The sequence below is a fragment of the Anopheles bellator genome, chromosome 2, assembly GCF_943735745.2.
Source record: "Anopheles bellator chromosome 2, idAnoBellAS_SP24_06.2, whole genome shotgun sequence".
NCBI classification, from domain to species: Eukaryota; Metazoa; Arthropoda; class Insecta; order Diptera; family Culicidae; genus Anopheles; species Anopheles bellator.
In genome coordinates, this window is record NC_071286.1 from 24,102,910 (window position 1) to 24,119,213 (window position 16,304).

Below are 16,304 nucleotides of genomic sequence, written 5' to 3' on the forward strand. Positions count from 1 at the left end.
GGTGTGTAATCATCGGAAGACGTCAATTGCGGAACCAGCGAGCGCAAGTCACGCCAAAATGTGCAACCTAACGCCTGCTCTTGAGATCGGCACGCAGGAACCTCCGGCTGGGCGCTACCACTCTCCAACCTCCCCTCTCGCCCTCTCTCTCTCTCTCTCCGCAGTCCTTCCGGTCGTTCCGATCCTCGCGTAATGTGTATATGATTTATGCAATCGCACAGCGGTTGTAATTAGTCCTGCGCCATCATCATCATCGTTGGCGGCGGCGGGCCTGCCTGAAAATCGTGAGCCAGCCCGTGGCCTACCGAATAACTGCCCCTCGCCGCACGCCCCCGGGGGGGGTCGCCGTTTAATTGGTTCACAGTTCACTTCACGGCGGCCCGGCCATTGCGCCACACACTCTCGCATCGACGCGGGCACCGCTCAAGGTGATTAGACGCGTTCGTGGCCGATAGTTGCGTGGCGCATGTCGCTCACCACCCCGCGCGGCAATGACGGCAATTGTTGGAGTGCCGCTGGAACCCCGCGAACGGTTTGCGCGAATTTCCAAATCAAACTTCCAATACCGTCGCGGCCCAAGGCTGGCCAACCGGTCCCCGGTACCCCCCGGCCACGGTCCGGCCCGCAAGAACGTGGCCCGCACTCCGTTCTCCCCCTAGAACCGGTTCGATCGCCGGTTGCGAAAACAGCAACCCCAGCCGTGGGGCAGTGGCGGCAGGGATTGCCCGGCAAGGGGCTTCCATTGAAGTTCATTTGCTTCGCGCACCGGATCACCTTCAAAAACGTAGGCGATCCGCGGTGCACCGGGTACCGGACGTCCTCCCCTGCGCGGCCCCCCGACGGACAGGCCCCGGGTCCCCGGATCACCTCGCGCGTTGCGTCAACGAGTGACACCGGACGGAATGGCTCCACCGAGCGGTTCTGGTCTGGCTGGAGGCCAGATATGGGGCGCAGCAGATCCCACGGCGGAACCTCCGTAACCGAGGGGCTCCTGGGCACTCGGCTCAACATGAGGCCACTCGTGCAGCCGTGAAGCGTTGCTGCGTTGCCACCGAAAGTTTCGATCATTCGGAAAACCGAAGCTACCGATCCTAACGCCTAATAACGAGCCTACGGCCGTTTGGGGCCAATTTCGTGCAATTGACTTTATGATGCTCCAATCGGTTCTCGGGGTCCGTTCGAATGTCCCTCATCGATACTTGGCCATCCGCAAATCCACACACCCAATTCGACCCTTTACCAGTCTTTCGTTGTGTCTAAGTTGTCACCGGTGGCCTCCGTCGGCTTTCTCTAGGCTCGTTTGTTCGATGTGACACATTTGATGACTGGGCTGCTCTATTCGAAGGTTACATTGGAAGGTTCGAGGGCTCTACATTTGTGTTGTGTTTGATTTATCGGTTTTTATTGCTTATTGCCGACCGACCCCGTCAACTTCGTTAAGGCGGAATGGAGTTTTGGGAAACGAACGTTCATTACACCTAACCTTAAATCTTTTATCGAAGATTTGATCGATGCAGCTGCCGAAAGTTTGATCGATGAAAGGTTTGGTGTACCATTAACGTCCAATGATATCCTTCATCGGGCGCCAGTTACTTTTGATATGTGAAAATACGTTCGAAATAACCATGATGGTTTGTTGTGTTTGTATCGACATTCAGTTTGCCAAAGAAGTTCCCGAAATTATCCGTTTCTAAGTCTGTTTTCTAAACACCATTTTTTGGATTCAATTGTCGAAACTGTTAGGTCTAACAAGTTTGCTCACAACAGCTCAATTAATAGTACCATCTAATGCGATGAAACATCCCCAAGATAATACAATATCTATTTCAAAAATAAACTCGAAATTAAATAAAAGCAGAACTCTTTTTTCACAGAAAATACGGGCTACGGTGAAATTTAAAACTATGGTTTATGGAAAGGTCGACTTCTCGCTAAACCTTGCCATTAACGGCGAGCTGGCAACAAACCGTCTTTTAATGACGTATTATCGCACTCCTTTGGTGGCTCCCCTCGGATGATCGAATCTTTATTGGGACGCCCTATTCTAGCGTGTGACTGTGAACTTCCTTACGAAGTTTATGTAATCAGGCAGGGCCCATGAATAATGTATGAACATGGTTCGACCACCAGCAGGTGCCACGCAGCTCCGCAGAGTCGAGACGCCCCGCTGCTCGAGAATGGTGATACAACTTTTCGTATTGTGGTAAAGAACAGACCATTTTCGCCAGACAAATATGTAAATCGCATGGTGCCGATGTCCTTTGCTTCAAGCCGGCTTACTGCTTCGTGGAAATAATGGACTGCGGCATACGTATTAGATAATTTAAAATCGATTCCCGGGTGGTTGTTTATAATTATAGAAAAATGCTACGCTACGCCCAGGCTACGGTGGCGGTTCATCAGAAAACGATTACGCGTAGAGGGTCAGTCATGTGTCTGGTCCGCTAATTGCACTCACAAATAGGAGATGAATTCGGACGATAATTTTGAATGCACTACGCACGTTATCACAATTTTCGATCACCGGGGCTCAGTAACTGGTCGATTCTATTCTGGCGGTTTCCATCGTAGACGCAACCCGTGTCCCGGCTGCCATTGCTTGCGATATCAATTCACACTCCGGCTGCGATTCATTCAATCCGTTTCCCACCCCGATGGCGTAACAGAAAACGAAACCCCCCGGGCAGGGGGGGGGGAGCGTGGTGTTTGTGGTGACCATTCCCGGCCCTGTTACATGGTGACACACTTCTGGCCACCCGGTGGCCTGGTTAGACCAGCGTACCCCTCGGCCCGTCGGGTGCCGCACAAAACAAGAGAGAGAGACGCCCCGGAATGGTTGAACAAGCCTTTCAAGATCACTGACATCCGCCTCGGTGATGGGCGGCTGGTTTCGGGTTTCCAGGCAGCAGCTAGCCCCGCACCGGGCCCAAAACCGGTCCTGTTTGCCCTACAGCATCCGCGATTGGCGGCGATCGTCGCATGATCGTCGACGCGGTTGCCTCAGCAACGCCTTTCGACGCATTTCTTGGCCATGGTAACACTACTGGAGTCCCTTTTCGAACCCCTTTGGTGGGCCACCTTTTAAAAATAGATTTAACTCTAAATGAGTGCATTATTTTAATGTGATGGTCTAAACGGACCAAAAAGGGCACGTTGTTTGCAAACACAATTAGTGCGGGTAGCCAAATTGGCCGCCATGCGCAAACAGCAGAATAAGTGGTTAATCTGTTCAGCCGTATGTAGATAACCACTCGCTGACGGTTTGTAAGTGCGTTAAACGGACGTTGAAACAACAGCAGGTAATCCGAGCTTCCGACTAATTGTTCTCCGCTGGTTCCGCTGGCTATCGGGGCTGCCGAAGTAAATTATGCGATGATGCGTCGTGATTTTGATGAGAATTTTCCACGCCCCGTCGATCATGCCAGCCTGCCAGCCTGCCCCAAAAACACTCAATCCAGCACCGCACGCTTGACCACGCTTCGTGGCCAAGCCTTCAGCGGTACATTATTCCGCGATCGTCGTCGTCGGTCGGCGCGGCGCAATGTCGCGGCAGCTGCTGCTGGCGACATTAAGCATGGCGAACGTGCGAAAGAGAAACCCAGCCCGGAGACAGAGAGAGAGAGAGAGAGCGAGGGGGGTAGGGAGTGAGCGCGAGTGAGTCGGTGACCGACGGCGATCGTGGGGGCACGCTTGCAATCTGCGCCTCTGCCTTGAACGCGCCCCGCCGCCTGCCACGGAGAGCTGCGTACACGCTGTCATAACATTTCAGTTGGCCACCGCCACCGCCACACTGTTGCATCACCGGTGCCCGCAAGGCCATCGGGTTTGCCAAGAATAAGAAAGTCGAAAGAAATCGCTCAACCGACCCGCGGTCCACGCCGGCAGCTCAGTGCGCCGGCTCCTTCCGTCATTAGCTGCAAGCGTACGTGAATCTGATTTGCCATATTTCGTGGTTTTTTTTGTGCTTCCCAGTACATTTAACCTCCGCAGCACCGATGTCTCATTAGTACTCTAACGACGCCGCTTCGGTGGGGTGCAAAAGCGAACGAAAGACTCCGCGGCCCGCGCCGAGCAGGCGACGAACCCTTTCGAATTTCAAGTTCAATCCACTCGGCTCTTTTTATTCCTCGCCACTGGAAGAGTGATCGATTATTTAAGCATAGTTTTGCACACTAACGAGTATTGTTTTCATTTCGTTTTTTTTCCCCCCCTGCGTTAACTGGGTTAATTTTATAATTTTGAACACACACCACACTCAATATTCGGACACAAACAAACGCACACACTCTCCTTTACGCAAACACCACCGAGTATTGCAAAACAAATACGCTCAGTCAAGTGCGTCGAGTGGGCACGCCGTTGTTTTCGATAATCCGCTGCGAGATCCGCAGCGCGCCACACGAGCGCGCACGGCCGCCATGAACCGGGACACGGCACACGAAAGTAGTTCAAGTTTAACGCGCGACCCGCGACCCGCTCAGCGGCCAGGCCCGGGACTTTGACGGCGTTGACGACGGCACTCACTCACTCCGCAGCGTCCTCCACTCCGCACGGAGCGAAACAGATCGCGCTTTCCCGGGGGGCACTTGTGTTTCGAACCGCGAACCACATTCGTCCGAGCTGCCTGTCCGGTGTCTTTCTTTCCCGCCCGTCGATGGCCGGTTTTGTTCCTTTCGTCGCGATCACCTTCACTTTCGGTAGGAAACGAACCAACACAGGCACACACCCAGCACAGAGCACAGAGCGCAGGCCGATCCCGGCGACCGACGACTGCGCTTCAGAAGTCGGTCAACAGGTGGAGGCGAACCCGCCGCCACAGGTTGCAAAAATCACTTCGCGACCAAAAAGGCCCACTATCAGCGGGCGGGCGGGCGGCCGCCCGATTCGTCGGGATTGCTTCAGTCGGCGCCGGGAAAAATTAGACAATATTCCCTTATGTAACGCGCTCATCTCTCGGCGCGGCGAAAAGGAAAGCATTATGCGCGTGCGCCACCAACCGGTGGCCTCCTTCGGATCGGTGTGCGAGCGATGATGATGATGATGTGTGGAGACAGAAGTGGAGTGAAGACGGCCAAGACAATCGGTCAGCCGGTCCCAAGAAACCGCATTTCGAAAGCAGCATTAAAATTAAGATTAAATCAAAACGACAACAGACGAAGAAGCAAAAATGCGACACACAATGCAACATTACACCGCACTCGGAAAGCGATAAACCAATTAACCGAGGAGAGAGAGAGAGAGAGAGAGAGAGAAGGAAAAGCCAGATGCCACACAACAACAATGCAACAACTGACACAACAACACCAGCGGCCAGCGTTGACAAGTTGGCGCAGAAACGGCGAGCAACATGGATGTGAGAACACAGAAACTCGCAGTCGCAGCAGCATCAATGGCCGCGTGTGCCAAAAGATTCACTTTTGTTTGTCCCCCCGTCTTCGGCCTCCCCGTTTTGCGTTCGCGGTTCGCTTTTCCTTTCTTTTCACTTGTCCCCCCGTTTCGCTGCTGCTGCCGCGCAAGCTCCACGTTGCCGTCGCAAGCGCTGCGGTTGCGCAAAGCTGAGCGCACGGTTCTGTTTTGCCACACGCCAACCATCGGCCGTTTTCGCACGTCCATTCACGGTCACCGAACCTTCTGGGTGGGTTTGTTGTTGTTTATTTTCGTTCCGTTTTTTTTGCGCATCCTTCCAAACGCTATTTTTACGCGGCGATTTTAACGCGCAACGAGACGAGGACGGCCAAGATCTTCTCGATTGCGTTTCAAGAGTTGGGCTGTCGAACGAAACGAAACCACCGCCGCCGCCGCCGCCGGTGAGTGAAAGGAACAAGGTGTCGAAGAAGAAAGAAGTCACAATCACCTCGCGCCGATAGCCAAAAAATGCCATCGCGAAGGCGATGTTGAGTAGGTGAGAAAAGTCAAAACTAGGCCGAGGCCGGGAACCGCTCCGTGCGGGGACGCCGTCGGGAAGAGTGGTATGTTGAACCCTCCCCCCCCCGCGCGTGCTACGTTGTCCTGTGGGAGGGCCCCCGCGGGGGGGGAAAACCGGGTGGCCAGCTGGACTCCCCGAAGTTGCGTATTAATCGGTCACCGTTAGCCGATCGGTCTCGGCTCGGCACCGACACCGATTGACGACGGATTTCGCCTCTGCGGTGATCGGGGGAAAGGGTACCGAATGCGATCGACCGAAAAGCGGGGGAAACCACTACCTGGACCTTCCCCGGGGACCGCGATAGACCCCGCGGGGTGACACAGATTTACGCAGAGCAACCCGTAGAGGGGAGAGACGGAGAGGGGTAGTAGAAAATGGCACTAACCACACCAAACCGACGCGACGCGACGGGTACACGCTGCTCCGGTCGGTAGTAAAGCACACCAAGGAGGGGGGAAGGGTTGTTCACACGCGGGGCTGTTTCGGGCGCTCTCCAGGAGAGCTCCACACGGCTGGTAACGCTGGCTCTGGTAACGACCCGAGAAGTGCACCAACCCGGTCGGTGATCGCGCTGCAACTGATCTCCGGTGGACGAGCGAACAGAAACTGAGGCCGCCGCCATCGTCCGCGGCCCTCAGGGGTGGTGGGTTGCTGCGTCCACCTGCCGGTTACCTCATCGGTTGGCGTGTCGGAGCGAGAGGCAGCCATCGACGTCGTCGCGGTCGCCGCCGCCACCGAAGGACCATCTGTGGGCCCCCCGGGGACGACAGAGTGCGATGGCAAACGGTTGCGTTACGTCGCTCCATCTCGCTCCGAACTCGGGAATGGATCCGATCGTAGTGTTCACACGTGAGTGTGTGAGGCCCCTCTCTCTCTCTCTCTCGCTCTCTTTGGTCCTGGGGTAGTCCTCATTATGCTTAATTGTGTGTCTCTTTCGCTGCGCTCCGAAAAACGGTCTTCGATCGTGTGGATTGCGTTTGTTGCAATGTCGCGCCGCCGCAACCAACACCAGCAGGCCGGCGGGCGAAACACTAGAAGATCGTCCGATGATCTAGGGTGCTGGATGCTGGATCAGTCGTTTGTGGTCGGCAATTTTCGACATACCGGTGGGAGCTTTTTTTGCAGTTACTTTCACACGCCGGAACGCTGAACGGCGGAATTCGGAGCAAGGTGTGAAGTAATTCTCCAAAATCACAGCATCACCGGGGAGACCATTAATTTGTGCATAAATTAGGCTATGTTTGGTCGTCGCGAAGCCGAAGCAAACCGATCTTACGGTGGTCCGCAGCCAACACCTTTCCCGGTGGTGCGTCATTTCGCGCGAAAAGCCTTCGCCATCGCACGCGCCACGCTGCGTTTTGAGTGTTTACACGTTTCACGCCGGCTCGCTGAAGTGCCGGAGCACCAAGGGTTTGGTTTATCGTTAAATCCAACCGGAGAACCGGACGCGCTGGCAAACTTGGGAGTTGGCTGGCAATCGGGTGACCGATCGCGGTTTGTTTGCTCGATGGGGGGCCTGCGTGGCGTGCCTGCGCAACATGTGTCGCCGCCTAAGGCCCGCAAACAATTAGTATTCTCGCATTTGCAAATCTCCCGGTGATAACACATGCTTGAGATCGGCCGGCCGAAGATTCGAGACAAGGAAGTATTGTTTTGTTGTTTTTGTTCCGTGTGCTGATCCGCGTTGTGTAATCGAATGTTTTACATTCTCAGACGATTCATGAAAAAGCGAGATTTCCGTTAGATCATTCATCATCTGTGATGGCTGCACTACTAATTAGCATACGATTCTCGCGCCTTGTGAAGCGGCGATCAGCGAGGACGTTGAAGTGTAACAATTTGCACCAAGTATGTTTCGTTCTGTTTGGGCCAAACTTTTGGATCCTGATTCGTTCGATGGTTGATTTTTTACATGGTGAATTTGCGCTTAAAATGTACCCGTCAGACACGACGAAATAATTCTTAAAGTACAACCCAAGTTGTTTGCTGGTGAAAATATCTGTGGTACATTTGCCGATTAAGGCGGAACATAACCTGCGCCGTTCGACATCTTATAGGTAGCCGAGGCATTTTCTAGGATCGAAATTTCTCGATCAGCAACTGAACTAAAGCAACGGCCATTTCAACTGTTAGCTCAGTTTCATTGTTAGAAAATTGGGCGCACACGAACCGTCTCACCCTGCCAATACACACCTTGGGCCAATGACAGCCGATATGTCAAGCCAGTGACATTGCTAAAATCTCGCTTCAATCGGTGAGTCTCAGAATAATCGACAGCGACCGTTCATTGTTTCGTGTTTATTTTCGCCAATTTCCAATTGTCCCCGTCGCAGCCGCTTAGTACGTGTTTCGATAAGTGCCGTTTGTTAGCAGAGGCCGCAAGAGTATCGCACAGCGCTATCTAAAATGCCTGCCGAAAACCTCGAAGAGCAGGGTTTGGAGAAAAACCCTAACCTGGAGCTGTCGCAGGTCAAGTTTCTCCTCAGTTTGCCCGAGTTCCGGCAGGACAAGAAGCTGTCCGAGAAGCTGCTGGCGACGATCCGGGCCGAAAATATGGCGCCGTGGTACGAGGAAGTGTGCAACGATCTGGCCTGGCCCGTCGACCAGAAACTGCTGGCCGAAATGCGCGAAACGAATCGCAAGAAGCTGGAGCAGCTCGATGCCGCCATCGAGGACGCGGATAAGAATCTCGGCGAAATGGAGGTCCGGGAGGCGAACCTGCGCAAGTCGGAGTATCTGTGCCGGATCGGGGACAAAGACCGCGCCATCTCCGCCTTCCGCACGACGTACGATAAAACCGTTTCGCTGGGGCACCGGCTGGACATTGTGTTTCACAACATTCGCATCGGACTGTTTTACCTCGACCACGATCTCATCACGCGCAACATTGAGAAGGCCAAGTACTTGATCGAGGAGGGCGGTGACTGGGATCGGCGCAACCGACTGAAGGTGTACCAGGGTGCGTACTGCATCGCGATCCGGGACTTTAAGGCGGCGGCCAACTTCTTCCTCGACACCGTGAGCACCTTCACGAGCTACGAGCTGATGGAGTACTCGACATTCGTGCGCTACACGGTGTACGTGGCCATGATCAGTTTGCCGCGCAACGAACTGCGCGATAAGGTCATCAAGGGCGCGGAAATACAGGAGGTGCTGCACCAGACACCGGACGTGAAGGAGTATCTGTTTTCGCTGTACAACTGCCAGTACGGGGATTTCTTCAAGCACCTCGCCACGGTCGAGACGGTGCTGCGAAATGATATCCTGTTCCATCCGCACTACCGTTACTATGTGCGCGAGATGCGCATTTCGGCGTACACGCAGCTGCTGGAGTCCTACCGGTCGCTCACGCTGCAGTACATGGCGGAAGCGTTCGGCGTCAGTGTAGATTACATCGACAGCGAGCTGTCGCGGTTCATTTCGGCCGGTCGACTGCACTGCCGGGTGGACCGTGTCGGTGGCATTGTGGAAACGAATCGGCCGGACAGCAAAAACTGGCAGTATCAGGCCACCATCAAACAGGGCGACATACTACTGAACCGCGTGCAGAAACTGAGCCGAGTTATAAACATTTAAATATTTAATTTTGCTTTCTTTCATTCGCTGCCCAGTCGCGTGTACTTTAGTTTGGGCCGGCAACTTTCTGGCAGATTCACAATAAACTGACCCCGTTTTGGAACACTTACAGCTGTATTCGGGGTCGTCTAACTTATGCTTCTAGTCTTTCTACTTCTTGCTTTTATCCTTGATCGTGTACTTATCGTACACCTTCGTCGGGTCGTACGGTTCCCAGCGGGATGCGGGGAAAATATGCTTGTTACGTTCGTACCACGACCGCAGCAGCACCTTACCGGCGTGTGAGTCCTCTTTTTCGACCGTCGCATCGCTGATCATACGGATATCGTCGAACACGTCAAAGTTGAACAGCGGACCACTTTTACCGCGCGCTTTCGTTACGATAAAATCATAGAACGTGTAGTGGTGCGGCAGAATCAAATCCTCCTTCACGTACATCAGCTGGTCGGCCATCACCGTCTTTAGCTCGCTGAAGTCCTTGCGCAGCATCTCGAGGCATTTCTGCAGAAACTGGTAGATGGAGTTGCCTGTCGGGGCGAAGAAAGCAAACAGTAGTTAGGTGTGATGAAACAATAGGATCCCGAGGGGGGCCATTTCGTACCCTTCTTCATGGCGACCGATTTACGATGGCCAGAACCGTCCCAGTAGCTGAATGTGATCGTAATCTCTTGGTCCTTCAGTGCCGCCTGCTTCATGGCCCACTCTTGGCGCAACTCTTCGCGCAACCGATTGTCACCCTCCTCGCGCTCACGGTCCGGCAGGAACGAAGTGTCCACGTCGGGGTTTTTGCGAATTTTCTTGGTACCACTCGGTACCTTATCGCGCCAGGAGAGTATCTCCTCTTTCTCGTCGGTCTCACTGTCCTCGCCCGAATGTTTCCTTTTCCCATCCTCCGTATCTTGGTCGTCGTCGTTGTCGTCGTCCTCCCCGTTTTCATCGTCCGGATCGAACGAAAGGGCCAGTATCTGTCGCTTCTGGCGATCCTTCTCCGCCAGCTTCGCCTCGAGCGCCTTAAGCTTCTCTTTGTCCTTCTCTTCCTTCTTCTGGGCCAGCTTTTTCTCGCGCTCGCGCACGATGTCCTCCTGCTTGGCCTTCATCTCATCCAGGGTGACCAACCCGATGGTGGAGCTCTTGAGCTGCTGCTCCACCGCATCGTAATGGGCTGCAAATTTGTGTTCGATGTTGCTTACCTTCAGGTCCTCTTCAATTTTCTTCTTGCGAAACTCGACCTCCTGTTGGGCCAGCTCGCGCCTTTTCATCAGCTGGGCCGCGCGGCCACCCTCCGAGGCGGCTCCCTTGTAGTACGCCATCCTGCGCTTTGCGTAGGTTTTCGCGTGAAACGATTATTTCTTTTGGAGGTCCCCAGCAAACAACAAAAAGACAGCTTCTTTCTCGAAGGTGTTTTCTCTGTAATGTTTTCGTAAACAATGAAGGAAGCTGTCAAACTTGAGGCGAACCAATTGACGCTTTTTGGTGTAATTTTTTTCCGGCAGATGGATTTTATCTAAAACTGTCAGAAGGACAGTGGACCGTAAACTTCCGGTTGCTGTCATTCGCTTTCGCGTGTTGTGTTCCAAAATCACCCCGGTCTTGTGGTGGTATGGAGCAGTAATTTTGGACGATTAAATAAAGAAAATAAGCGTTGTTTGTGTCCACTTTTGGTTTGAAATTTGCGCAGCGATGGTAGGTTTCTTGCGGCGTTTGAAATCAATGTTTTGTGTCTTCATCCACAACCTGATTTATCATTGTTTTGATCCGTATATAGGCGCTGCATGTGCTGTATGAGCACGCGGCAGGATACGCACTGTTCGGTGTAAAGGAGTTCGAAGAAATCGGCATGCTACTGCCGCAGGTAGAAGCGTCAATCCTCGACCTGTCCCGTTTCAATGCGATCGTAAAGTTGGTCGGTTTCCATCCGTTCAAAACGGCCGTGGCCGCGCTCAACAACGTGAACGCCATCTCCGAAGGTCTGCTGCCTGACGATTTGTCCGCTTTCCTCGACACAACGCTACCGAAATCGTCGAAGAAAACGGCGGTCACGCTCGGTGTTGCCGACCCCAAGCTGGGTGCGGCCATCGCCGAGGCGCTCGGCGTGCAGTGCTCGCATATCGGTGCAGTGCCGGAAATTTTGCGTGGCATTCGTCACCATTTCCCGAACTTGGTGAAAGGGTTTTCCGAACAGTCGGCAGCAGTTGCGCAGCTCGGTCTCGGTCATAGCTACTCTCGCTGCAAAGTGAAGTTCAATGTGCACCGTTCGGATAACATGATCATTCAGTCGATCGCGTTGCTCGATCAGCTCGATAAGGACATCAATACGTTCTCGATGCGGATCCGCGAGTGGTACTCGTACCACTTCCCGGAGCTGGTGAAAATTGTGCCGGACAACTACATGTTCGCGAAAGTGGCACACTTTATCAAGGATCGTAAATCGCTCTCTCAAGACAGTCTGGAGGGGCTTGAGGAGATAGTGATGGATTCGCAGAAGGCTCAAGCCGTTATTGACGCATCGAAGATGTCCATGGGCATGGACATCTCGGTAATCGATTTGCTGAACATTGAAATGTTTGCCAAGCGTGTCGTTCACCTGTCTGACTACCGGCAGCAACTGGCCGGCTACCTGCACTCGAAGATGCACAATGTCGCTCCAAATTTGCAGTCACTGATCGGTGATCAGGTCGGTGCACGCCTCATCTCGAAGGCAGGCAGTCTCACGAACCTGGCCAAGTACCCCGCTTCGACCGTACAGATCCTGGGTGCCGAGAAGGCCCTGTTCCGGGCGTTGAAAACGAAAAGCAACACACCAAAGTATGGACTGTTGTTCAATTCCACGTTCATTGGCCGTGCGAACGCAAAGAACAAAGGGCGCATCTCACGCTTCCTCGCAAACAAGTGCACTATCGCTTCGCGGATCGATTGCTTCGCTGAGAACCCGACCACCGTGTTTGGTGAAGCGCTCAAGCAGCAGGTCGAGGATCGACTGAAATTTTACGAGTCTGGTGAAACGCCTCGCAAGAATCTGGAGGTGATGCAGGAAGCCATTGCGGTCGCCTCTGAGCAACAGGCCGCTGCAAAGAAGAAAAAGAAGAAGAACAAGCGTAAGAACGATGAAGCGAACGTTAGTGCGCAGAACGGTGCCACTAACGGTGCAGATGAGTCGGTGCTGAACGGTTCCACTGTCGATATGGACCAGACGGCCGACGTTGCCAACGGCGAGCCGAAGAAGAAGAAGAAAAAGAAGAGCAAGGTCACCGAGGCAGAATCATAGGCTTTCTACTAGGGTATAGCTTGTAGCTGAGGACTAGTTGTGGCATAAGGCATTGACAGCATAAGTTGACAGTGGCCCTTCTACTCTGCAAATTAATTTCCAAGTTTCACTTTTGTTTTCCAAATATTATCCTTCAACATAACATGTATTCGGGCTATTCGTATCTTCTAACGAATAAAATTACCCACGTAAACGTACGAGAACAGGTCTAAGGTTTCTTTATTTTATAATACGACATAACAGATTTACGATGACTTCTAGGCGGTTCGAGTTACTTGTAAGTTACACACATCAAGATACTCTGCCTTTATTAACAAAGGGGACGGTTCGATGCTCCTGCGGATCTTCGTCGTAGTGAAATTCCTTGTAACACGACCTACAATAAAGATCATCATCGCACCCGCGGCACCGAAGAACGGCATCCTCATTGCATATTGTGCACCACGGCAAAGGAGCGTCAGGATCCTCCGGCAGGGAACCGGAACTAGGCGTGCGGTCAGGAGTATCACCTGTGCGCATGTTTGAGTCCAGTTTGCTTTCTTCAACGTACCTTGCCGCCAGCTTGCGTGCCATTTCTTCGTCTTTCAAACTATCGGAATCAGAATCGCTCTGCGGCAGTGGTTTAATTTTCTTCTGCGTACCACCAGCAGTCTGCCCAGCCACAGGAAATTCTCTGAGCGCTTGCAATCGTTTTATAATTTCCTCATCCTGCTCTGTACGACGGCTGTCCAGCGCGCCATCAAGTTTGGTCTCGTTCGCAAATTGTCCCAGCAAATCCTGCACTTTTTGCTCCTCCGTCCGGCGATCGGGAGCCATAAAGTGCTGCGGTGCATTAGTGTAATCCTTATAATCGACGCCTTTCAGGGCAGCTAACCGTCGCTCGATGTCAATGTTTCCTCCAATCTCGGCGCACGGCAGCGATGGGTCAGTCACACCAGGATCCTCACTGTCGTTTACTTTCAGTGTCGCAAGTTTACTTCTTATAAGCTGGTCATCGTTCTCGGATGACCCCTCCGATGCTCGTTCTGCATCGCTCTCCTTGGGCTTGCTTGTTGTTTGGCTAACTAAGGCCCCTTTTGGTGAGGCAGAGGATTTTGGGACATCATCGCTGGTGCAGGACAGTTTAACACAACGCAAACAAACGCTCAGCTTTTTTCCGTCACGGACCAGTTTGTGCTTTAGACAGCCCGAGCAGAACGAATATTTGCAAACCGGGCAGCCGTGCTAGGGAAAAACGGGAATGAACATTATCTTTTTATGTTTCAAGAAGGGTGTGTTGTGCTGTACCTCTTTGTTGAAAAATCCAAACGATCTCGCACAACTGGTGCAGGCCATAGTGACAAGGCTCTCCACGGACGTGTTTCAATCACGGAGCTCACGACTAAATACCGTAATCATGCCAAGCCCATCACAGGATGAGTCATCTCTGAGCTATGTTCTCGCTGCTCTGTTTACGCTCTACAAACGTGCCGAGAGATTATTGTTTGATTTTACACTTACTGTTTTCGCTATTCCATCAAATGCAAGACATTACACCGAATGTTCCTTTCTGTGTTTTCACAGGATCTCGTTAAAAGTGCCTTTTAGAGAAAGTGCCTCTAAGACGAACACTGAAACGGTTTCGGCTCAAACAACCATCTAGTAGACTATGCAATCCCTTGCGGTATCGTTTCGTCGCTGTACAAAATATGATTTTCAGGCTTTGCCGGTTTTTATCGCGGGTCCACAATCTCCGAACGGAACGCTCGCCAGCTTTGTTTTGCTTAAAAATGTCAACAAACGTCAACAGCTGACGTTCGCCTGGAGAGGGGAGTGCATTTGCGTTGCGCTTCGATGCGCTAGCGTTAGTGCTTGGGGCCGCTTGCGCGTTTGCGATAAATGCGCTAGCGTGCGCCGGTTTCTCCATCGAATTTGGAGCATATTATCCAGCAGTAGCCCCCCCGGACCATACTAAGACAATGTACCGTTAATTGTGAATTGTCTCACCGCATTGGCTGAACGGAGTGCGCGCGCTACTCGCTCTCGTTGGCGATCTCGTTCCATTACAATGCTCTAATTAATTGAGGTTTGTTGTTACTCGCCTTACTTCCTAACTCAGTCTTATCAACCGTTATCACAAAATAGAAATCAGATACATCTAGGCGGCTCGTGTCACGCTAGCACCGTCCGCACGTCCGCATTAGAACGTGAACCATCCTGCCGGGTGTACTATACTAATCTCGCGTGCCACGAATGGGACAGTGTAAAAAGCACACCAGAAAAAGTCACCATGAGGCAGGAAATCACGAGCGCCCCTGTTTCGGTGGGCAATGGTGTTGAGGAAACGATCGAGCTGCGAACCGCCAGCATTGCGACGATCGAGCAGTGGTTGCAGCTGGAGCGCCCGTCGGTTCAGATTCCGCCCGAATCGAAGCTAATTCTATACTTTCTACGGACCACGAAGTACAACATTGATAAGACGAAACAAAAACTCACCACGTAAGTGACCGTTTCTCAGAAGGGTGCAGTGGGAACGTTAATCGCGATGGATGCTTAATTGCAGGTTCCTGAAGAACAGAGAAAAACTGACGGAATGGTTTGGCGATCGGGACCCGTTGCGGCCGGAGCTGCAAGAACTGTTCGACATCGGCGTGTTTCTACCGTTGCTGCAAAAAGACCAACTGAACCGCCAGGTTGTGATCGTTCGCACCTCCGCCCATGATCCCAAGCGCCACAAGCAGGACAATGTGTTCAAAGTGGACAAAATGATTCTCGACCTGTTGATGCACCTGGACGAGACGATCTCTCTGCACGGTGTGGTGGCTATTTTCGATATGCAAGGCGTCACGCTTGGCCACGCACTGCAGCTACCTCCGTCGATGATCAAAAAGTGTGTAAAGTGGTTGATCGTGTTTTCCGATAGCGCTCCGACAGTTTACCGGAAGCATTCCATCTGTGTTTTGTTTTTAGATCCGTGGAAAGCTGGGAGAACTATCCCTGCAAACCGAAACTGCTCGAGTTCGTTAATGTGCCGATTCACGTGAACATCGTGCTGAACGTTTTTAGGTATGATTTGCCCTTTTTCACCTGAAGATGTTACCACCACACGCTAATGATCTGATTTTAGGAGTTTTATGAGCGCCAAGCTGAAGGAACGTGTGATTATCTCAAAGAAGGGCTCCACGATAGAGGATCTGGTGAACCTGCCGCCGGAGCTGGGTGGCAGTGGCGAAACGTACCAGCAACTGGCCGATCACTGGAAGCAACTGGTCCTCAGGAATGCACCCTTCTATGCTCGAATGCAGCAGAACGTTTTCGATTTATAAGCGGTTCAGTTTTAAGAAAGCGGACGAAAGACGAGAAATTTATATTTATGAACCAGTGTTCAGAGACGAGTCGTTTAACGAAATATACGCCCAATAAGAGTGATTAAACGCGTCCAAATCACAACTGATAGTGCATAATCCTTATCGTGGCCACGATGAGGTTGGGATTTCCCACGGTGCATAGGAGCGGATTTTATCAGCTTTCGGTGAGGAAAATCAAAGGGCGATGTAA

At 52.4% G+C, this 16,304-nt stretch overlaps 5 protein-coding genes across 5 annotated transcripts; 3 read left to right on the forward strand and 2 right to left on the reverse strand.

Moving 5' to 3' along the window:
• The first annotated feature begins 8,190 nt into the window (after positions 1-8,190).
• Positions 8,191-9,638, forward strand: LOC131210948 (26S proteasome non-ATPase regulatory subunit 6). The gene has a single exon (XM_058204276.1). The coding sequence runs from the start codon at positions 8,333-8,335 to the stop codon at positions 9,500-9,502; it is 1,170 nt and encodes a 389-aa protein (XP_058060259.1). The 5' UTR covers positions 8,191-8,332; the 3' UTR covers positions 9,503-9,638.
• Positions 9,405-10,905, reverse strand: LOC131210949 (protein FAM50 homolog). Its single transcript, XM_058204277.1, has 2 exons — positions 10,104-10,905; positions 9,405-10,029 (listed from the first exon to the last, which is right to left on the reverse strand). The coding sequence occupies exons 1-2, from the start codon at positions 10,810-10,812 to the stop codon at positions 9,653-9,655; spliced, it is 1,086 nt and encodes a 361-aa protein (XP_058060260.1). The 5' UTR covers positions 10,813-10,905; the 3' UTR covers positions 9,405-9,652.
• A 139-nt stretch (positions 10,906-11,044) lies between these two features.
• Positions 11,045-12,964, forward strand: LOC131210947 (nucleolar protein 56). The gene is made up of 2 exons (XM_058204275.1): positions 11,045-11,185; positions 11,268-12,964. The coding sequence occupies exons 1-2, from the start codon at positions 11,183-11,185 to the stop codon at positions 12,765-12,767; spliced, it is 1,503 nt and encodes a 500-aa protein (XP_058060258.1). The 5' UTR covers positions 11,045-11,182; the 3' UTR covers positions 12,768-12,964.
• A 6-nt stretch (positions 12,965-12,970) lies between these two features.
• LOC131210950 (abscission/NoCut checkpoint regulator) lies at positions 12,971-14,488 on the reverse strand. The gene is made up of 2 exons (XM_058204278.1): positions 14,055-14,488; positions 12,971-13,991 (listed from the first exon to the last, which is right to left on the reverse strand). Exons 1-2 carry the CDS (start codon positions 14,100-14,102, stop codon positions 13,059-13,061), a joined length of 981 nt encoding a protein of 326 aa, XP_058060261.1. The 5' UTR covers positions 14,103-14,488; the 3' UTR covers positions 12,971-13,058.
• A 122-nt stretch (positions 14,489-14,610) lies between these two features.
• On the forward strand, positions 14,611-16,255 carry LOC131210952 (retinol-binding protein pinta). Its single transcript, XM_058204279.1, has 5 exons — positions 14,611-14,832; positions 14,892-15,245; positions 15,310-15,636; positions 15,717-15,812; positions 15,874-16,255. The coding sequence occupies exons 2-5, from the start codon at positions 15,037-15,039 to the stop codon at positions 16,070-16,072; spliced, it is 831 nt and encodes a 276-aa protein (XP_058060262.1). The 5' UTR covers positions 14,611-14,832; positions 14,892-15,036; the 3' UTR covers positions 16,073-16,255.
• The last annotated feature ends 49 nt before the right edge of the window (positions 16,256-16,304 follow it).